At 41.2% G+C, this 22,594-nt stretch overlaps 2 protein-coding genes across 4 annotated transcripts in view; one reads left to right on the plus strand and one right to left on the minus strand.

The window, feature by feature from the left end:
• Window positions 1–16,125, plus strand: part of SCAF4 (SR-related CTD associated factor 4) — a 65,035-nt gene extending 48,910 nt beyond the window's left edge. For all 3 annotated transcript variants that reach the window (XM_023238818.2, XM_023238820.2, XM_023238819.2), the window contains exon 20: window positions 10,476–16,125. In XM_023238818.2, the coding sequence (XP_023094586.1) occupies window positions 10,476–11,407 (932 nt within the window). In that variant the 3' untranslated portion in view covers window positions 11,408–16,125. The remainder of the gene's footprint in view (window positions 1–10,475) is intronic.
• Window positions 13,991–22,530, minus strand: SOD1 (superoxide dismutase 1). The gene is made up of 5 exons (XM_006935922.4): window positions 22,371–22,530; window positions 17,874–17,967; window positions 16,382–16,451; window positions 15,402–15,519; window positions 13,991–14,364 (listed from the first exon to the last, which is right to left on the minus strand). The coding sequence occupies exons 1-5, from the start codon at window positions 22,440–22,442 to the stop codon at window positions 14,257–14,259; spliced, it is 462 nt and encodes a 153-aa protein (XP_006935984.1). The 5' UTR covers window positions 22,443–22,530; the 3' UTR covers window positions 13,991–14,256.
• Between the last annotated feature and the right edge of the window lie 64 nt (window positions 22,531–22,594).

The following is a 22,594-nucleotide window of genomic DNA, read 5'->3' on the forward strand; positions in this document are numbered from 1 at the left end:
TAGTGATGGTTTCATAAAAGCTGTTGGTAACTGTCTACAGTGGTTGATCATTTAGGAGAGAAGGAATATTAATGATAATAGCAATTCAGTTTATTCTCTTTACTGTATAAGTGTATGTGTTTACTTTTCAAAAACTTTTGTATAACGTGTATCTCTAATATGTATAGCCTTTTTATTAAAAAAAAAGTGCATTGTAAATGTGAAATTTGGGTTATTACTTTGGTGTTCCAGACAATAAAAAAGAAATACACAAAAAAATGTTTGTTTGTGTTACATATCTCTACTCTGTTACCAGTATATCCAGAATATCTTTTCAAGGAAAAATTATGGTAACTTGGACTCATTCCTTTTGTGGAAAATTAAAGCCTTTTCTCTTGTCAGATACATGTATTCATTAATTATTAATATGCAGATTCTTCCTAATTTTGTCACACTGCTGTAGATGATGGTGAAATTTGTAAGAATTGGGTAGTTCTAAGATTGCCTCCTACTTACTGGTATTTTTTGTTGCCAAAGATCTAAAGCAGAAGTTACAAATTGGTGACCTCCAGGCTGAATTGTTAGACAGTGGTGTGATGCCCTTCAGGCTTGATTCTACACATCCCTGCATGAACTCAGTAGGCATTTGAGTCAGTGTTCCCAAATTTGGACACTTCAAGAAATTATGTGCACAGAATTGGTTTGGAATTATCAAACAGGCATGTTTGCTTTATTGTAATAGTTATGATCCTTACAACTGCCTAGAAGGTGAATAGTTTTACCATCACGTTCTAGAATTACTTTAAAATTGATACTTGATTTGTGGTGATTTCACTTAGCTTGGATTTCTCTGCCAGAATTTTGACTTTTTTTTTTTATAGTTAGTACTTATAACAACATTTAAATTAGAACATTAGAGCACCAATCTAGTGTGAATAACATTCAAAGAAAACCTGAAGAAAATCCTTTGGAAAGTGGTTTTTTAATGATAATACCTAACTTTTAATACAAGTTCTACATGTTAGTATTTTTTCTTATTGTGAACTTTGCTATAATGTTTGGTTATTTTAAATTATACTCTAGAGGGGCCTGCTAGGTATTTGTTTTGGTACCCCCCGCCCCCAAATCTGTTGACTTTATTTATCCTATAAGATGTTCTTTCAAAAAGCTCTAAAATACTCAAATTGGTACTCTAAATATTACACTGGTAATTATTCCACTAGTGTTATATAGTAGAAATGGTTCCCAAATAGTCATCACAGTACCTTCAATATAGTCTATAACATTGTTCAGTGGATACAGTGGGTAATTAATAACTATTAATCCACACCAGATACTTGCCTTGGATTTAAATTTATGGACGAATACCCTATATTTTCTCAGAAGGTGAGGTACTTCAGATGAAACCTACAGGGAAGGTCTTATACAGAAACTTGAAAACTGCTCATCACGTTGTCTCCATGTCCCTCTGTGCTTCCTGGGCTATAGAACTCCAGCCTCGAGTCTCTCTTAAATTTAAATCTCTCCGACGTACATCACTTTGGGCTTGAGGAAGGTGGGAGGGGCAGGCACTCTGGGCTCTAGATTGATTTTGGTAGACAAAGATGTGGCTGTGAACAATTTCAGGTAAGATTTTTTCCAGCTAACATTGAAAGTAACATTCCCTGTCGAAAATCTCATTCAGTGATAGGTTAATTGTTTATTCGAAACGTCTTGACTCAAATAGCTGTTCCATTTTGCCAGTTACGGTAACATAGCAATTGGTATACAAATTCTAAAAAGTTACTACAAATGAACTGTAGGGAAGTTGACCAGACAAAACCTGTTGTGCATAATTTTGCAAAAAGCCAAGGAGTCATTTTGAAATAATCTGTCTCTGATTTCTCTTTATCTGAAATTCTGGTTTTCGTGTATTGGATTTCAGCAAAACATAATGTACCCCTCTGCTAAAAATAGATACACCTCTCCCATATATTTGCATTATATATTATTGAAAACTCAGATTTCTGTTAAAGATTTCTCATTAACATCCTAAGCACCAATTTTTTTGGTGTAATCTTAATGTATAATACTATCTAAAATGTGCTTTCTCATTCTTTGAAAACTAGCTCCTTACTCTTGTTCTCTTCGGCTCCCAACATAGTGCCTACTGCAAGAATTGCCTGGGAGCCTTCTCAAAATAGTTATGCTCCAAATGTTAATAAACAATGAAATCTAGGCAAAGGAAATACATGTATGAGTTGCACTGTTACTGCAATTTTCTGAATGTCTCGGATGAAGAAAAACAATGGTTTTTAAAAATTATATGCATATATATATACATTATATGCATATATATACACACACACATATATATGCATGCTTAGGGATCTTAGGCATTGGTGGGAGAGATAAGAGTGGTTGGTAAATTTTTTTCCTTGTGTGGGATTTCATTTTAGGCTCATGCAAATGCCACAGTGACATTTTATTTGGATCAGATCAAAAAATGTCAAACTGCCAACTAGAAACAGAAAAGGAGGTAGTTAAAGAAAATTGCAGAATTTCTCAAAATAAATTTCAGATCTTTGTAGGTTAACAATGGAAAGCCACCGCCCTGGGGGAGAGACCTGGACCTTCTAGCCTCTGCTCTTGCAGCCTGAGAGATATTTTCTCCTTGAAGAATTTGGTCATCACTTCTGCCACTGCCATTCATACATTCTTCGTGTATTTTATTCAGTAGCCACTGTGTGCCAGGTATCCTTCTGGGTACTAGAGATACCTGAATGAACAAGACAAAGCCTGTCTTCCTAGAGCTTATATTCTAGTAGGGACTTAGATAATAAACTAATAACTTCACATGGAGATAATCCTATGATGAAGAGTAAAGCAGAGAACACTTAGGGAATTGGAGGAGTGTCACATGGGATGTTCTATTTTAAATGGTATATGTATGGCCCAGGAGGGCATCTAAGGCGGCAATATGGAGAGAGATGATGGGGGAAAGCCATGGAAATACAGAGAAAAGATAGTTGAGGTAGAAGAACAAAAGGAGGCCTGAATTGGGAGTGAACTTGGCTTGTTTGAGGGACCACAGGGTGCCAGTGTGGCTGGAGCAGGATGAACAAAGAAAAGAGTTGCAGGCTATGAGTTTAGAGAAGGTTGTCAAGGGCCAGGTTGAGAGTGCAGTGGGGAATGTTGTAGTTTCAGTCTTATGTATACTTTTTAAAGGGTAACGGCTATTACGTAGACACCAGACTTTAGGAATTGGTTAAGAGTGGAAAGAGGACCTAGTTCAGATGCTGTTGCAGTAGAAGAGGTGCAGGCTAACTGCTTGCATTGGGGTGGCGCAGTGGAGGAAATGAAGTGGTTGGACGTCGAATTTATTTTAAAGATAGGGCCTTCCTAATTGCCTGACTACTTAAGTGTGGGATATGAGAGAAAGGAGTCAAGATTGAGCTCAGTATTTGATGTGAGCAGTTGATAGGATGTAATCTCCATTTCTGAGATGGGCAAATGTCAAGGAGTACTGGATCTGCAGAGGGGATATCGAGTTAAAAGGTTGGCTATTTTAACTTTGAAATTCAGGTGCAGGTGATAAGTAAACAACTTGAATACAGTTGAGATATAATTCCAGATATCCTCCACAAACGATCAGCAAAGCCACAGGAGCCAGTGATTACTTAAGAAGGGAATGTAAATACAGTGAGAGGGATGAGCCTAGGAAAACTTCAGCAACTTAGCCGTTGAGAATACAATACTGAGAACTAAGACAGACATAGTTCCAGATGCCAGGAACTCTGGCGAAGAGTTTGTATGTGTGAGTCATTTGAGCGTTAACAGCCCTAAGAGGTAAGTACAGTTACCCCCGTTTTCTAGATGGGGAGGCTGAAGCACAAAGCTGAGTAGCCTGCCCAAGTGAACAGCTACAAGTGGTGAAGTCAGAATTTCAGCTAGCATTGCTCCGACACCTGTGGTTTTAACCACTGTTCTGTTCAGCAGAGGATACTGAAAGGTGCAGCTAAAGTAGAGGGGCTTTTCTGGCAGCCAAATAAGAGTACCTAGGAAGGAGGGGGAGGGATCAACTATCAGTCACATAGGTGGCTTAGGGAGAGCACTGGAACTTGCTGCCTGGGTTTAGCAGAATGAAGCCTCTTGGGTAACCTTAGAAATGTGATTTCCTCAGAATAATGGATCCAAAAGCCCAGTTACACAGGGGCAGGAGAGAATGGAAGGTGAGGAAATGGATACAGTGATTTTGGGCATTTCTTTGAGGAGATTTGTTATATAGAGGAACAGCAAAATGAGGTGAAAGTTGGAAAGAGATGGCAAGGTTAAGGGAGTTTTTGTTTTTATTTCTAAAAGATGGGTGAAACTACAGCATCTTTATTACTGGAAAATCAGAGGGGAAATTTTTGCTGCAGGAAAGAAGAGGTGTTGGCTAAGCTGATAACGCTTATGTAGGTAAGAGGGCATCGGTTCAGGGTTTGAATAAAGGACTTAATTCTTGGAGCATAGCTGTTCTCAGACAGAAGGAGTCATATGGATACAGGTACAGGTAAATTGGTAGGTGGGGTGGTGGGTAAGTGAATGAAAAAGTCTTTTTTCCAAAATCCTTTTTTTTTTTTTTTTCATGGTAAACCAGACAGGATAAATAAAATTGCGGTATATCCCTATGATGGAATAGTACTTGGTAATTTAAAAAACGGAAGCACTTGTACACGCTGCAACATGGATGAACCTTGAACATACACTAAGTGAAAGAAGCCAGTCACAGAGCATCACATATTGTATGACTCCATCCATATGAAACGTACAGCATAGGCAAATGTAGAGACACAGAAACCAGGGTATGTGGTTGCCTGGAGGGAGGCATGGGGCGATCACAGGGAAATGGGGGGTGATACAGAACTTGGTTTTTTGAGGTAATGAAAATATCCTAAAGATTGTGATGGTTGCCCAACTCTGAAGACACTATAACCCATTGAATTAGGCACTTTATATGGGTGAATTATAAACTACGTAAATTTTATCTCCCTGGATTTGTTCTAAAACCCCCTAAGGGTAGACAGGATTGAGGAGAAACATGAGCACGTGAAGTAGACGTCTAGGGAAATGAGAATGTGAGCTGCCTACGAAAATGAGGATCACTAACCAGAATTAAGGAAGCACTTGTGGTTGAGGTTATAAACTTAAAATGAGGCCAGTCGATGTGTTGGGGGTGGGGTGACCCCCAGCCCTGTCTGTGTACAGATTGGGTAGAAGAGTTGCATTCAAAGCCATTGAGGTTTTACCAGACAACTGTGGTGAGGGGGAACCGTGGACTCTGAGGCAGGTAAGGAGGAAAGTAAAGACATTGAAGGGTACTGTGGGGGCCTGACTCTCATGGGATCAAAAATGATTCTAGGAAGGAGTTTGGAGAGTTAGGGTGCTTGCAGTTGAGGACACGTTGGTAATGAAAGGTGCAGGACTTCCTAGAGGCAGCAGCTTTGGTAGATTGGAGGACAAGATTGTAGAAGAGGTATTTAGATGTCCCGTCCACCTTTTCTCCTCCTCCTCTCTTCCCTCCCCTTTTCACCTAGCAAGTCCTTGCTCTCCTTAAAAGATTCCACTTTACATCCTTTTTTTTTTTTTTAAGTTTGTTTATTATTTTGAAAGAAAACATGCAGGAGGGGCAGAGGGAGAGAGAATCCCAAACAGGCTCTGCGCTGCCAACGCAGAGCCCAACGTGGGGCTCGAACTCAACCAATCATGAGATCTGAGCTGAAACAAAGAGTTGGGATGCTTAGCCGACTGAGCCACCCAGGTGCCCCTATATCCTCTTGAAGAGCGTCCAACTATGACTGAGGCAGTTGGTCACACCCACAGTATTTAGTTGAAACCTTTGTGTGTCTCCCTGTCCCCATGCACTGGTACTTGGCAGAAAGATCCTATTTGCATCCCTTATTTATGTTCCCCTGAGATTTCAAGGTCCACATTGGACTCCAACCATGATCCTAGTCACCCCCCGCCCCCTCACTGCCCCTTCAGCCTTTTAACACACTTGTTCTTTATTTCACACAATTCTGAACGTCTTTGCTCTAGATAGCAGTCACCTCCCCTTTAATCTTTACTTTTGTTTTTTAATGGTGAAATGACTGGTTTGGGGCTCATCACTGGAATATCCACAGTTAAGTCTTGGTTATTTTGAGTTAAAGTCCAGTGTATTTCTCATTCATCCTCAAATTTGAATACAGATATTTGTGGCTGTCACCTTTTTCTGCATTAAAATCTTACTGTGTTAGGAATCTCAGAGTCTCTAAGGTGGTGTTTCCCAGGTCTGAATTCCCTTTTTCTTGCCTGTGCTGTGGGTAACACTGTGACTCTTGTGAACTCTAGGTATACATGCCAGTTTCTTCACATTTCCACCAGATCTAAGCCAGGCCCCTCTAACTTTCAGAAATTTGGGGGGGCGGGGGGAGAGGGTGGAGGGAATGAAATTTGTCATCTGTCTCCCAAAATAGCTTCTTTTCTTAAATTCCTGCGTTGTATTGATGCTTCCATCCACTTATTCAGAGCAGAGAGCTGTGTTCCTCCTCTCTGTCACCTCTGTTTCTGTTCAGTCTCTCATTTCTGTACCCTAGATTCTGAGAGTGAGAGTCCAGCTGCTCTCCAGTGTCTTTCCCTTCCTTTCCTGTACACTGCTTGCTAGAAAGGTCTTTCAAAAATGAACACGGGATCATCCCTGCAAAAAATTTCTTGGTAAGTCCCAGGTTTCTTCTTGTGGCATGTAACACCTCTGAATTGCCCTGGCCTGCCTGCTCAGCCTTATGAACCTCTTTTTTTCTTTAATTGATAGTAATTTGTATTTACACAAATTCTTTCCTACTACTTCAGTAACAAACCTCATCTTCTGTATTTGTTTCTCTCTTGGCAAAAGACATTCTGTTGCAGTTCTCTTGACCAGTGATGTCTTTCCGCCCTTTCTTTCAAGACCCTATTCAAACGCTCTAGGACTTGCACTGAGACTCATGCCCACCAGCTTAATCACTTCCACCTCTGTCACCAATACTAGCTCGTGCCATCTCTTCCAGCAGTTTCTTTCTACTTAGGCTATGTCCTGTTTAAAGGAGAGGGCCTTGTTTTATCTCCAGCACATGAAATGAGTTAATAAAGTTCAGATGTTCAATATGTGTGAATTCTTTTTAACTTGCAACTCTAGAAAACTTGGCAGTGACATTGCATGTCATACTTCCAGATAAAATGAATAATTGGTTTGAATGCCCTTTAGACCTGGGTAACTCACTATACAGTCCATTGAATATGCATAACGTCTGCTTTCCTAATTAAAAATGAAATTCAGCTAGCATGCCTATCTAGGGCTTTATGCCACCTGGTATATTTTTAGTTAAATATAACTTATTAAAGCAATACTTGTCCACTACAGGAAAAAAAAATTGTAATCCACACTTTTATCACTTTTGTGGCCTGAAAGCCAACGTTTAGGACTATGGGGTTGGATATTCTGTCAGGGGAATCTGTAAATGTTGGTTCATGAAGGATTAGAAGGAAATCCACTTATTTACAAATGAGGGAAGGGATTTGAGTGTATAGTATTAGGCAAATACAAATATCCATACATACAGAATCAAATTAGGCAATAATTTTTCTGTATAAAAATACTGCTTTGTAGGTAGTTTAAATATATGACTGTAAATGTTAACCCTATCAAATCGATGTCCGTGCACTCTCAGATGCATGTTATGAAGGACTTAAGAGCTGTGTTCCTAGAGACAGGTTTATGTTTTATGGAGAATGATTGCCCGTTTTGTCTGATTGGCACAAGGGCGAGGTGGCCATACATCCTTTGGCCACTGTCAGATTGGTAGCTGAGGAAGTCAGTCTTCCTGGGTAAATCAAGAAACAGGACCTTTCCATTGTCCTGTAAGAGTCATCGTTTCCTCTTAAAGGTTCATCTGAACTTAATTCTTTAACAACAATAAGATGCTTTGAACCTCTTCCACATTTTTCTAGTGTTACTTAAAAATTTGGCATTGGTCTCTTAACCCTATAAACAAGTACTCAAATCTCTGAAAAAGGTCTAATCCCACCTCAGTGGTCATTTTACTCCTTAAGGACTGGTGGGAAAGTAAAGTTCAATTTGTTTAAGTGCATCTGTGCAGGATTTCTTTGTTTAAAGGGCAGTAATGGGGTACATACATTTTATGTTGTTTTGAGGTATAGTCTGTAAATGTTGGGACGGATTCCTTTTATTTTAACTTTTTTTTTTTAAATCTTTGCTTATTTTGAGAGAGCTAGTGAGTGGGGATGGGTTAGAGAGAGAATCCAAGCAGGCTCCACATTGTCAGCACAGAGTCCAACTCGGGGCTTGAACTCACGAACCGTGAGATCGTGACCTGAGACGAAATCAAGAGTTGGATGCTCAACTGAGCCATCCAGGCGCCCCAGTACTGATTCCTTTTAAAAGTGAGAGCAAGGACATATCTTAGGGGCTTTTGCTGTCCCACTGTATGGTATGCACTCAGTAAAAGTTTACTAAACAATAGGAATGTTTGCCATTGGATTTATTCAATCTGAAATACGGTATATAGGTGGTGGTTCTGTATATGTTCATTGGGGTTTTCCTAAGGAACGTCTGAAGAGTGTGTGAAGCAACTAGGTCTTTGCTTCATTTATCCACTCCATAATTTCTAGCTTCTTACTGAAGTCATTTGCATTTTTAAAATTAAGACCTGACACGTAGAAGCTCGGTGTATTCACATTTTTCCCAGCTGTCAAAGTCCTGGACTTTAAACTATGGTGGGTATTGGGGGACCGACCACAAGAGGTTAATAAGATCCTATCATAAATGAAAAATGCATTCAGTTTTGCGAAGTCAGATATTTAATGTTAGGATATTTATCATCTGTCAAGATAGATGTGAAAATTTCAGCATTTAACTGTGGACAAGGCTCTGAGCTCAGTCTTATGTATTTTATCCCACTTAATCTCCACAAGAGGCAGGTACTGTTTCTGAGGCACACGTCCAAGGTCATTCTTAAGTGAGATTGTATTTCACCAGACATAATAGACTTCATTGTAAGCATTTGAAAGAAGGTATTGTGTTTAAGTAAATACCACAGCTGGTGAGTTATAAACTGGTATATGTAGATTTTCAGGTCCATTCTATTTAGTCCTTAAATCGGACAGAATGGGATTGGACCACATGTTGTGAGGATCCGAAACTGAAGTAGAAACTCTTGTTTAGGTTTAGTATTGCCGATACAGAAAATTTAGGAGCAAGCAGGACTTGTTTAATGTATGCTAAAGCACACATGAAGAAGTGGTTCTGTCAACATAAAATAACCTGCTGTCGGGGGAGGGGGCAAGAAAACTTCCTATTAAAGTATTGGGTATCAGTGTCCCAAAAGCATTTCTCTTACCATCGGTGGTTGAGAGTCATAGCCCCTAACTTGCTCAAAGGCCTTTCTGCATGCAGTACATGGGTAAATAATATATTCTGACAATGGAACATTTTCCATTGTTAGAGTAACTCCTATTCGTCATAGTGTTTGCCTTGTGGTGTTGATATTTGCAAAGAAATAGAGAGGGGGATGATGTCATTCTGTTACTGAAGTGGTGAACCAAAACCGAATCTGTACTATTTTGCCGTATCGTTTTAAAGGATGGGTGGTTTTATTTGTAGGACTTAACACCAAAACCTGAGCCAACCCTCATGAAAACAGGAAATAAAACCAGTGAAGTCCTTGTCACCTTCAACAGCACCGACTTCATTGGTCTCGCCACCTTAGGAGGAATGAATAGAAAGTGAATGGCCGGACTTTTCAGCATAATTCCATCATTTCGGCCTAGCAGGTTTATGCCTTAGGGTGTGCTTTGAAAAAGGACCTGTAAAAATAAACTCCCCACTGGTGTGTTGATCTTTATTTTATAAGCTTTACTGTTCAAGTGATGTTTACCGTTTAATAAGGCATTTTAATGACATGGAATCGGAGACCTCCCTCTTCAGTGGATTTTCTGGGTTAGTGACCCTATTTTTTTCCAGTAAGTTAAGACTTAAAAGTGTAAAATTTCCTAAGAGTACACCTGAGATGGCCTTCAGTTGGCTCACATAGCATAGTTCAGCTCTTTGTGTCATGAGGACCCGTACATTGTCTTTCTCAAATGTCGTAAGTATTTTGAGTGTTTAAAGTATTTTTACCAACCACTAGTGATGGACATACTCTTTCCAAAAATTGGTATATTGCAGTGTCCTTTTCCATCTTACTTTGACCTCTGCCATTATCAGATCCTCATCATCTACACACTAATACATATCTTTATATAGTATGTAATCTATCTTTAAGACTACATGCTATGGGTTGTTGGCCTCACGTTGAGTTTTGCGCAGGTAGACTGGCAGACAACTTTGAAGATTCTGGGTTGAACTTCATTTTGATTCAGGCTCCACAGGAAACAGTTGAAACCAGAATGCCATCTTCTGCATTATTTTATAGACAATTTTTATTACTCTCTTTTAGGTACTCAAGGAGTTGCACCTGGTCCTGTAATTGGGCTCCAAGCACCATCCACTGGTCTCCTTGGTGCCCGACCTGGCCTAATCCCACTTCAGCGTCCTCCAGGAATGCCTCCACCTCATTTACAGCGATTTCCTTTGATGCCACCTCGTCCCATGCCACCGCACATGATGCATAGAGGTCCACCGCCAGGCCCCGGGGGCTTTGGAATGCCTCCACCTCATGGAATGAAAGGCCCCTTTCCACCGCATGGCCCCTTTGTTAGGCCTGGGGGAATGCCAGGGCTTGGGGGCCCGGGGCCAGGCCCAGGGGGTCCCGAAGACAGAGACGGGAGGCAGCAACAGCCACAGCCACAGCAGCCGCCACCGCCACAGCCACAGCCACAGCAGCCGCCACCAGCTCAGCAGCCGCCACCGGCTCAGCAGCAACCACAACCGTTTAGAAACGATAACAGGCAGCAGTTCAATTCAGGTAGAGACCAAGAGAGGTTTGGAAGAAGATCTTTTGGAAATAGGGTGGAAAATGACCGGGAACGGTATGGGAACCGTAATGATGATAGAGATAATAGCAATCGTGAAAGGAGAGAGTGGGGAAGAAGGAGCCCTGACCGGGACAGGCACAGAGACTTGGAAGAGAGAAATAGACGCTCTAGTGGGCATCGAGACAGAGAGAGAGATTCTAGAGATAGAGAGTCTCGTAGAGAGAAGGAAGAAAACCGAGGAAAGGAGAAGCCTGAGGTGACAGACAGGGCAGGTGGTAACAAAACCGTTGAACCTCCCGGTAGCCAAGTGGGAGACGTAGACACTGTTTCAGAACTTGATAAGGGGGAGTCTGAGTCTGCAGTTGTAAAATCTTCTGAAGAGTTACCTGCTGAGGCTACCTCATCCGTTGAACCCGAAAAGGATTCTGGCTCAGCAGCAGAGGCTCCTCGTTAGAGACTGGAATTTGTCAAAATGTGACAGTGACGCTTCTGGAGTGTAGAGCTTGAGGTGTACAGATGCTGTATTATATTTGCTCCTGCTATATCACAGCCCCGCAGTAGTTGGTGGGGAATTGTAAGCAATTTGATTGCTTCCCTTCTATTTAAAAATAGCCACAAAATAACAAAAAATACTGAAAATATGAATAAATATTACCCTTTTTGCTGTAACTTTTTAAAAGTTTTGACTTTAAAAAGTTTACAAATCGTAATTAGAAGTGCTCTCTATTTTTTTTTTTTTTTAATTTAAGACAAGGTAACGGTGAAAGCTCCTCAAAACAATAGGGATGTTTTTAATAAACTCTATTTTCATAACAAACTTTAATGTGTGCTATTCTTCCTACACTGCATTAAGGTGGAAAAGGATTGTTCACTATCAAAGTTTGAGCTGTTAATACTGTATTGGAGTCTAAATTAGACTTGTTTACTTGATGGAAATAGACATCTTTATGTAGTTACTCTCAAACACTTCATTTGTAATACTTTTTATTTTTAGCATTTCAATCATAAGGTGTAAAGGTTCATGGTTTTAATGTTAATGGAAAAGCTTGTTAGTTTCGCAGTTCAATCAAGGATTTCTTTTTTGCCATTGGCTTTGTGGTAAATGTTGCCCTAATTAATTTGTAAAGAGAAATTTTGCTGGGGGGAGGAAACTGGATCCCAGAGTACCCGTTTGTACTATAAAATTATCCGATTGCCTGGGTATTACTTATTTAGAAGGTTGAATGTTTTCTTACCATCCCATTAAATTTTTCAAAAGGGTGAAAGAAATCAAGGTTAAATTTGCAACCTAAAAGCTTTTTGTCTTATATGTTTTAAGGACTTAAAAGCAACCTATTGTTTCCTATAATATAGGCTTTGCCTGTTGCCTTTCTTTACCATTTTTTAAACTCCCCTGCTGGGCAGAGGTAGACTGAACTTTTTGTCACATATGAGAACATATAAAGTATTTTCTCTTTTGCTTAAAATTGTTGGGTTTACTAGGAAAAATAGATGTAGGTTATCCAAGAACTATTACATGAAGTCATCCAAAGCCAAATCAAACCTGTGTCTGAAATAGTTCAGAAAAGCAGTTCCATAAAACTGCTTTACTCAGTGCCAAGGAAAAGACCACACAATCCAAGTATTTATGGCCTTGTTGAAGCTTTTTTTCCCCCCTAAATTACATTTTTAAACTGTCCTCGTTTCATTCAGTGTGTTGAGCAGTAACTTTTTCTTTGCCCTCATCCCCAGGCGAAGCTGCTTTATTACTTTGGTTCTTAAATAGTACTCTGCAGCAAGATCTTGGTTTTGACAGGGAGAATGTATCTAGGACAATGTTCTTGTGTTCCTGACTTTAGAAAATGAGAAAAAAATCCAGGTTCGTATCTGCACTTAAATGATAAAACTTGTCCTTTGTTTGATGTTGGCCCACGGAGAGGTTTTAAAAAGTCCTAACTGAAACTGCTTCTGGAAAGAAACATACATGTGATCATTTAGTGGTCAGATTTCAGGGATTTAAAAAACCCGTGTTTCCAATTGTAAGTATTGGGATCATCCAATTTGCACATGACAAGCCCCCCCCCCCCCCAAGTACCAAGTGGTAGTGATTACACTGGAGAATTGAAAGGTCACAAGCAGGTCCCTATATTTGAGTCCTATCCCACGTATGTACTCCAAATTGCACATTAGTGAAATCTGTTCATATTTTTAAATCCTGACTGATTTTAACCACTTATTCTGAGCATATTCTTTATCACCAATTTTAAAACTTTGAAAGCACTACAAATTGTCCTTTTCCAAATTTGCTTTTCCCCTCCCAAGCGATATCCTACATTTGATTAAGTATATCATATATTTATGATCAATCAGAACTGTAGCTTCTTTCTGGTTTCTCTGTTAGAAATAATGTTCTGCAACTCTCAAGAAACGACTGTGCTCCAGAGTCAAATCTGAAATAGGTTAACATTCATTTAAAAGCAGTTTCTCATAGGTACATAGCAAGTACTTACGATAAGAGAACTAGCCTTAAATTTACTAATTTGATGTATAAATCCTTAGGCATAACCCACATTTAAACATTTCCTTGGTTCCATCTTAAAATGCTATGGTAGATTTCTTTAAATGGCTAATGTGAAAGCAGACTGGCACAGATGGAGTAACTGTTCATGTGTGTATGGAGAGAAGTATGTGCCCCTGTGGCAGGTAGGTAATTTAATCTTACTGAGTCAAAATGCTGAGGAGCTAATCAGAGAGACCATCTTAATTTCCCTGAAGCTGACAAAAGATATTTGTCCAAGATTTAAATTGAGGTTAGTCTTAGCTAAAAGACCGGCTGCTAAAAATTTAAACATCATTTAAAACACTTTGAAAAGTGACCTCTATGAAACATGTAATACCTGTCAACCTACTACTAAATCTGTTCTGTTCAAACTCTATGTAGGGTATCAAGAGCTAATTTTGAGTTTCAATCTGGATACTTCACTAGGTTCAAAATTCAGTGCCATAAGGTATATTTGTTTATTGCGGGCTTGAATGAGAATTGAAGAAATTCAGACAATGAAGTTTAATACCCATGATTATTAAGCCTGGCAAAATACAGAGATCATTGAAACAGACATTTTAACTGAATAGGAGTTTTATAAAATTATACAAATCTTCCAAGTGATCATAAATCAGTTCTCATTACAGGTACTTAAAGCAATTAAAAAGTCACACAAATTACACTTTTAAAGTTACAGTGTTTAATGTTTATCAAGTTAAATTTCTACAACTAGCAAGATAACATAGGAGTTACTAGGACTCAGATCACATCCTAGGGAATATTTACTTGGCGATCCCAATGACACCACAAGCCAAACGACTCCCAGCGTTTCCCGTTTGCGTACTTTCTTCATTTCCACCTTTGCCCAAGTCATCTCGTTTCTCGTGAACCTTTAAAAAGTTTTAAGAACATTAACATACTTAGTGCTAGCAAGTAATTACCGCCTCTTCCCAACAATACCCAAAAGACTTTTAAGAACCACTTAATGTTAGAAAACACCGTGTTAAAATAATTCCTAGCAGGGAAATACGCTAATCTTTAGTAGTAAAAAATAGCAACAACTACTACTCAAAGCTTTCACTTGTTGATTCAGATGGAAGTTAACTGTCCATGCTAGGTTTGAGCTGCTATCGCTAAAACCCCAACGACTCTTCTAGGCCACCACATGCCAATGTTAACCCTCCGTGAGACATGTTCATGGCCTCAATTACACTTATTCTCTTACAATAAACATTGTTTTGGAGAGAAAAGAAAAGGAAAGTGAATTTTAAAAACTCAAAATTGTGCCTAATGAACTAGAAGTCTAAATGATCTTAAAAATATCTCAGGACTATTTAAATAACAGCATTTTCAATTTGGCTCATCTAACACTGATCGATGATTTTTCTGCCTCACAACTACAGCTGAAGAAAAGTCAAGGGTCAGCTGTAAAGAATGGACTACAGGCAACAGAGAGCCTAGACTACTTGGTGTTTGTGAGAACCAGATGCAGCTCCCAGGCAGTCCCTTCCACGTGTTAGACAAGTGACCATAACCTGCAGATGCGAATAAGGAATACTGAGGCCTGTCTCAGATTTTAGACCTAACAAAATGTTCTGTTTAACTACAAGGGGGGGGAGGGGGGACATTCAATCGTGGCAAGAAAATACGGCCATTCAAAAACCAGACAAAGACGACTTCTGCTTCCACAATATGGATCTAACATGATCAAACGTAACCTACTTTACTACTGCATCTTAGCAGAATAGTGTTCATAACCAACCTAGATCATTAATTCATCGTCACTGTCATCAATAGGTTAACTGCTTTTCCTAATCTGAACTAAAAGTACAATGTATGTGGATCAGGATCAATAATCATGAAATCGTGAGAAGATATAGGACTGTTAGAAAAAACTGTATGCATACCCTATTATATGAAAACTCACCACCATCGTGCGGCCAATGATGGAATGGTCTCCTGAGAGTGCAATCAGAGAATCTTCCATAGACACGTTGGCCACACCGTCCTTGCCAGCAGTTACGTTGCCAAGGTCTCCAACATGCCTAACATTGAAAAAGGGTCAGGGATTAGGACTGATTTCCATTTACCTTACCATCAGGCTAGTTTGTGAGCTGAATTAAAAACTGAGTCAGATACATAAGGATGGACAAAGAGGTGGATATAATATGTATCAAATAGGACCCACTTTTTCAGAATGACAAAATTTTGGAACATACAAACTAGGAACAACCTGACATTCTAGACCCATTGCTCTTCAAAGCTTCAAATCTACAAAGTAATACTCTGGGAAGAATCGTGGGATGGGGGCACATCTAGAATTTCAGAGGTAAAGTACCAAAGGGTAAATTCTGAGTTATGCCTGTTAATTCTTGGCATGGCTAAGAAAGCTATGCCCCAGGCCTGTTATAAAAATAAATTACTCCCAGTCCTTAAATTTAGTATTTTCCTGAAAGGCTCTCTCAGGAAACACACATACAAATGGACTCACTCAATTTTCAGTAACAATTTTATCTACAAGGCTACCTATGTTTCACAATGATGGTTTATGTTGCTAGTGGTTGACAGTACTGTTATTCATGACATTTCCTGTATTAGTTCCCTTTGGCACTTGTATTAGTTCTATATTCAATAAATGCTACAAAACCAAATCGTCTTAAGTGTCCCCATTTGTCAATTACCAGCCCAGGGAATAAGCCGCTCCAGCACTTGGGGATACAGGGTTACTTGGGGCGGGGTGGGAGGCATACATACATAGAGGGCCTACCTAGAGGGCAATGAATTCAAGAGCAGAGGTGGGGAAGACTACTCAGTTATGTCAGCGTGCAATCTGCAAGTACTATACCCACTCTGACCCAACAAGCCAGTGCCATACTTTTGATAAGAGTTAAGCACTTTGTCACTCACCTCTCTTGATCTTTTGGCCCACCATGTTTTTTGGATAGAGGATTAAAGTGAGGGCCTGCACTGGTACAGCCTATTTGCCAAAAGCAAAAACAAAAAGGTAGCTAAATTATGAATCAGAATTCCAAAATAAATTCTTAAAACAAACTGGTCGTTACTAAAACCTCAAACAGAGAAACTACTGACCTACATCATAACTTCTAGGTTCATAAAAACAGGAAGCAACACCTTAAGACAAAATAAAATAGGCAAGCAGTAGGGACAAGTTCTAACTAGTGTGTGTGACAGCGGTAAAGGTAATACCCTTCTCTGGGCTTTGATTTCTTCACTGCCCCGTAAAACAAGAGGGCCAAGACTTGATCTTCATGGTTCTTCTATCATTAAAACCCCAGGATTATGACTGTAGTTTATAAGGTAGCATACCTTAACTACAAAAACTCACCTCCCCAGCAACACACTACCAAGGAGCCCTACTGTGGCCTTTACTTGGTACCCGCAGAATATAAAATGGCACCTTCTAAGGGCCAAGGCTGTTGCCTCACAGAACTCCAGGAGTTGGCATTCAGAATATATTCTGTAAAAATGGCATTCTTGTGCTTCAGGGAAGGCCTTTCTCACAGAACACAACAATGCAGAAAGTGCTTTTGTGACATGGCTCTCTTCCCTCAGCAGGTGACGGAAAGTCTCCATTGTTTACAGCTACTCCCCAGCTCCCCCAGGGAGAAGACACACAGGTTACAGGAAGCAGCAAGGTTAAGTCCATGGCACACACCTCCCAAAGCAGAGCCAGTAAAAAAGTAAAGAGCAACCTGAGGAGTTTTAGTAATTGTTGAAATAGATCAAAGCGTGTCATTAAATCACAATTTTTACAGGAACTAAATTACAGAACAGTAAAAACAAATTCCAGCAAGATGAATCAAGTTTTCACCATAAAAAGTCTCAACACCCAGTTCAGATTACTCAAAAACGGTAGAAGAGGTAAATGCATTTTAACCCATAAACTTTTGTTAACCTGCTTCTAATGAATGGAACTCAATCCAAAGCATCAAGAGTTTACATTCTTTTTTCATATTTGACTTTACTTCTGTCCCACTAAGATCCCTGCGTCGTCGGCAGCATGGAGCTATTCTTACAGGATGATGCGAATAAATGCAGACCCTGTGCTTGAAGCACCCACCCTCAACCCCAGCTCACAAACACCTGCGATCACTATGGCAGTAAGAAAGTAGCTTTTTTGTTTTCTAAAAAAATACTTGAGACTCTTTTATAATCAAGATATGATCATAAAAAACAAACAAAAACCACATCAACTTCTTCCTCTTCCTTTCCACACTTAAAGAGTCCAAAGCCAGTGCTATGGCTCATTTCCCTAAGGTCGACCTTAGTAATCATATTATCTTGACTTTTTTTTTTCATGTTAAGGGGTAGCTCTACTCAGTACATTTATCTTACTATGTGAAACAGGTAGGAGTCACTGGACCAACACAACACCCACCTTGTGTATTATCTCCAAACTGATGGACGTGGAATCCATGCTCTCCTTCAGTCAATCCTGTAATGGTTCCTGATACCACAACAGGCCCATTGCCCTTTAGTCAAAGAAAAGTGCAAGAAGTTTGAGAGAGCAAGTGCTGCTAAACAAAGAAAACAGGTGAATTATCTTTACCAGTCACAGGAAAAGAACACGGGAGTTGAAAGATCTGTGTCCAAATCCCAGGCCCACCCCTTTCTAGCGAGCTATTTAACTGTTCCAGGCCAGGGACCCAACACTAGGGAGATGTGACCTTGTTCTAAGACAGCCCAGGAGCCCTGAAGCCAGCATCACAATTAAATAAAAGACCCCAGTGGCGCCTGGGTGGCTCAGTGGGTTGAGGATGAGTATCTGACTTCCGCTCAGGTCATGATCTTATGGTTCTTGGGTTCAAGCCCCACATCATGCTCGCTGCTGTCAGCTAGGACCCTGCTTCGAATCCTCTGTCCCCCTCTCTTCTCTCTCTGTCCCTCCCCTGCTTGTTCTCTCTCAAAAATAAACAAACATTAAAATAAATAAAATAGCCCAGAAAAAGCACCTAATCAGAGTGGCAAGTAGAGTGAGCACTTAAATGGTAGATTATAGACTTTGTAGGGATTGACTCCCTTTCAGTAAATATGTAACATGAATAAGTTATTTATTTTGTAAATACTTTTGAAAATGCTATATCTGCACATGCTAAATAGGTGTATATATCAAACTTTTTAACCCAAATGTCAACACATCATAGCACCTTTTTTTATTCATGCAGACCCTCTTCCATAAAGCAAACATACAAATTTGCCTCCAAAAAAAAAAAAAAAAAGGAAAGAAAGAAAGAAAGAAAGAAAGAAAGAAAGAAAGAAAGAAAAATGACACTAATCATATACAACTAACCTAGGATCCCTGGTTCTCCACTCTCCCCCTAGGTGGGTATTTATCAGTTTCCACCAGAGATATTTTTTTATTAATAGCCAGAAAATATCCTGTCCCACTGTCCCCGGGGACTGATTCTGCTCTAACCAAAGGTACTGTCTTCTCAAGTCATTTTAGGCATTCAAACCCAGATAACCTTTCCACTCTGACAGCACAGAGAAAGGGCAATGAAAACACAAAGGTAGAAAAACACATAGGGATCACCACGCAGGCAACAATAATAGGTAACAGTACTATACAGCTACATACAGAAAGAAAGAAAGTTAACTAGTATAGCTACAAAGAGATCTTAGGAACTAAAATAAAACACACACAGAAGTACACGTGATGGCGTCTTTGTTTTTAGCTTGGTTTGTTTTTTAATAGTCAGGGCCAACAGTTACAAGAGGTGCTGGCCTTGAACATCTGACTTCCCATTGGATACAAAGCACCGCTCAAAGGAAGTACTGTGGCAACTGCTGCCCTTCTTTGCTCTGCTTTTTGAGGACAGATACACTAGAATTTTTCTAAGCATAAGCTTTAATTCTGTAAAAACCAAAACGAGAGTGTTACCAAGAGCACAAAGGGCAGGGTCTTCCCAGCATCTGTACACGGGTCCTGGGTAAAGGCAGAGCACACGGGAGTAGCTCAGCAGTAAGCTGCCTAGTTACAGCCCTACAGGGGCCGCACTGTTGTCTTAAATGAATAAAAACAGGTCAGGGAAGCGAAAGGAATATAAACCAACTGGTCCCGCAGAATGCTGTCCTGAGCTAATGAAGGCTCAAATTTTTCAAAAGATCTCCAAATTTTTCAAAAAGAAGCCAGGAATCTGGACTTCTAGGTGAAAATTTCAGATTTTTAAAAACTGGAAACTAATCCAAAAATATTTTAAGTTTATTTTTATTTAATTTGACAGAGAGACAGCAAGCAAGGGAGGGGCAGACAAAGAGGGAAACAGAATCCCAAGCAGGCTCCGTGCTGTCAGCAAAGAGCCAAATGAGGGGCTCGAACTCACAAACCATGCTTAACTGACTGAGCCACCCAGATGCCCCACTAATCCAAAATTTTAAACGCTCTCTAAACCAAACAAATATGGTTTATTTCCAATTTAACACACCTGCATATCCGTAGAGCTGTAATGCTGAACTACACAAGGATCTTTTATCAGGTACAAACAGCACCACCAAAATGAAGTTTGGAACTTGAAAAAGGGGAGTCATACATGCAGCTCAGGGAAGGTGGGTAGACTGAGTTACATATGGATTCACAGCTCGGCTTCTGAATGTAAAGCAGAAGCCATTTCTCCATAGCCAGAGGGAAGGGATCCCTCAGAAGCTGCCTAGATTCTCTAGTATTTTGGCAAAATTACACAAGGAGAGAAGAGGAGCAAAACAAAGTCTGGCAAATGAAAGCAGCAAAATTTAGTCAACTGCCAAAAAGCCTCTTCCAGAAAATTTGCAAACCACTCAAAGGATAAAATTAAACTCCCTTGCATAAATTTCATAAACAGGAACACTTACAAAGATTACTTTTCCTGTCCTCTCACATTTCTGTAAGCCCCTTTAAAGATTAAACCTCATTCATATATTGAATATCATGATTATCAAGCAAAGTATGACAATTTTCCATCAGTTCGTAACCTTGCTGAGATTTGGGAGACAAACACCTTCCTTGTAAAACATGTGTTTCATAATACAATTAATGAGTATTTCTGTATACTTTATTCTTTGACCATCTCAGTAGGGGGCTTGTTGGTAGAGCAATTTCAAAACCACTTTACAGAAAATTTGGTTAAATCAATGTCCAGACAAGCAAGGTGAGTGACACTCCAGGTCTCCTGACTTCCAACTCAAAATCCCATCCGCTACCCTCTAAAAGTTCTCAAAGCTTGATGCAAATTAGTACTAGTGTAGAAACTAAACCCAGCAATGCTCAGGGGCACCGGGGTGTCTTAGTGGGTTAAGCTTCGGACTCTCGATCTCAGCTCAGGCCATGATCTCACAATTCGTCAGATAGAGCCCTGCATCAAGCTCGCTGCGATGTCAGTGCCAGGCCTGCTTGGGATTCTCTTTCTCTCTTTCTCTCTCTCTCTCTCTCTCTCTCTCTCTCTGCCCCCCCCCCCCCACTGGTTCTCTCCCTCTGAAAATAAACATTAAAAAAAAAAAAAAAAAAGCCAACCAGCAATGCTCATATTGCGCCGACAGATTTTGATATAATTGATCTGGAATTAGTATCAGTATCACATTTTTTAAAAGCTCCCCAAATGAGTCTACTGTGCACCCAGGGTAAAACATCGCAGGTCTGGAAAACACCCAAGTGAGTAGGTTAGATCTCTGGCTTCTGGAGCTTTGGAGGAGGAAAAGGAGCTTTGCCCAGGGCCATCTTCTTTGACTTTACAGCCAGACCATGACCCAGAGCAAGGGTCAGCAAACTTTTCTGCAAGGGGCCAAGGTTTCTGTCCCCTTAAAATCAAAAACAAACGGAGACCAGCCTTGATAATTCCCTGATCAGACAAAACCAAGTTAGTCATACAGGCAAAAGCTTAATTGGCTTATTTGGCAAGACTAGCTTGACATGGGTCGTTTCTTATTCATGCCTTGTGGAAATGGTAAGCAAAAGTCAAGCTGTTTCCCAAGGTCAGTATGTGGTAGCCACTAACCAATTTCTTAGCATCTAAGAAAACTAAAATCATAACCCATCACTGCGAAACATAAAGTCAATGCCTTCTCACTACAGAAGATGCTTTATGCCAACATATACCCCTCAGCCGCGTTCCATGAATTAGTCTGAGTGCTCCCGGTTCACGACCATCTTTTGGTGTGTGCACAATAAACTTTCACTAATCGGTACTTCAGGGATTCAATGGTTTTATTTCTTTGTACAGTCGCATGACTCTTGTTTTTTAGGACCCTCTGAACTAACCATATACAAACCACTCTTAGCTCCGGGGCTGTACGAACACCCGCATGGGGACGGGCTGTGCCCACAGGCTGCAAGCTGCAGACCTCTTGAGCGGAAAGGAAACCCCAAAGCGGGGTAACGGATGCGACTATACCCAGGTGGCTCGGTCGCACTCGCCACCACCAACCCCCCCAACCCCGCCCCCGCCGCCCCATTCCCGAACCTCAAGGGCGGCCAGGCCCCGGACTGCGCAACTCCGAATCTGCACGAGCTTCAGGACCCAGAAAACGACCCCGCAAGGAAGGGCCACAGCCTCTGCAAAAACGTCACGTCTCCGCCCCGGCCTACCGACGCGGCGGCGCCGGCCCAGGCCCTCGGGGCAGCCGGCCTCCGTCCGCGCTCTCCAAGCACCCCCGGGGCCGCCCGAGGCTCCTTCCCTGCACCCCTGCCCAGGCCTAGCCACGCACCGCCGCCCCTGCCCGGCCCGCCCGGTGACTCAGCACTCGGCCGCCGCACCGCCGCGGGGCAGAGGCCTCGGGCGGCGCGAACCCGCAGACTCCGCGCGGCGGGGGCGTGACGAAGGCGGCTCGAGGCCCGGCGGGCCGGCGCTCCGGGGCACAGGTGAGCGCGCGCGGCCTTCCCGCCGGCCTCCGCCCCAGCCCTTGCCTTCTGTACGAAGTGGATGGTGCCCTCCACCGGGCCCTGGCCCTTCAGCACGCACACGGCCTTCATCTCCATGACTCTCGGGGTCCGGTCCGAGCTTCGAGGGCTCCGAGGACACCGGAGGACGCCGCAGAAGACGCCGACGCAAACCGGGGTGGCCGCGCCGCGCGCTCTTAAAGGCCGAAACTCTGGCTCCGCCCACCCTGGCCCGGAACCAATCGTCCCCC

Source organism: Felis catus, chromosome C2, assembly GCF_018350175.1.
Source record: "Felis catus isolate Fca126 chromosome C2, F.catus_Fca126_mat1.0, whole genome shotgun sequence".
Taxonomy (NCBI): domain Eukaryota; kingdom Metazoa; phylum Chordata; class Mammalia; order Carnivora; family Felidae; genus Felis; species Felis catus.

Excerpts from the sequence above, each read along its gene's own strand:
- SOD1 (XM_006935922.4), bottom strand. The coding sequence starts at position 22,442 with ATGGAGATGAAGGCCGTGTGCGTGCTGAAGGGCCAGGGCCCGGTGGAG. Across the intron at positions 15,520-16,381 it reads GGGCCAAAAGATCAAGAGAG|GCATGTTGGAGACCTTGGCA; the intron begins GTGAGTGACAAA and ends TTTCAATGTTAG. Across the intron at positions 14,365-15,401 it reads TCATTGGCCGCACGATGGTG|GTTCACGAGAAACGAGATGA; the intron begins GTGAGTTTTCAT and ends AACTTTTTAAAG.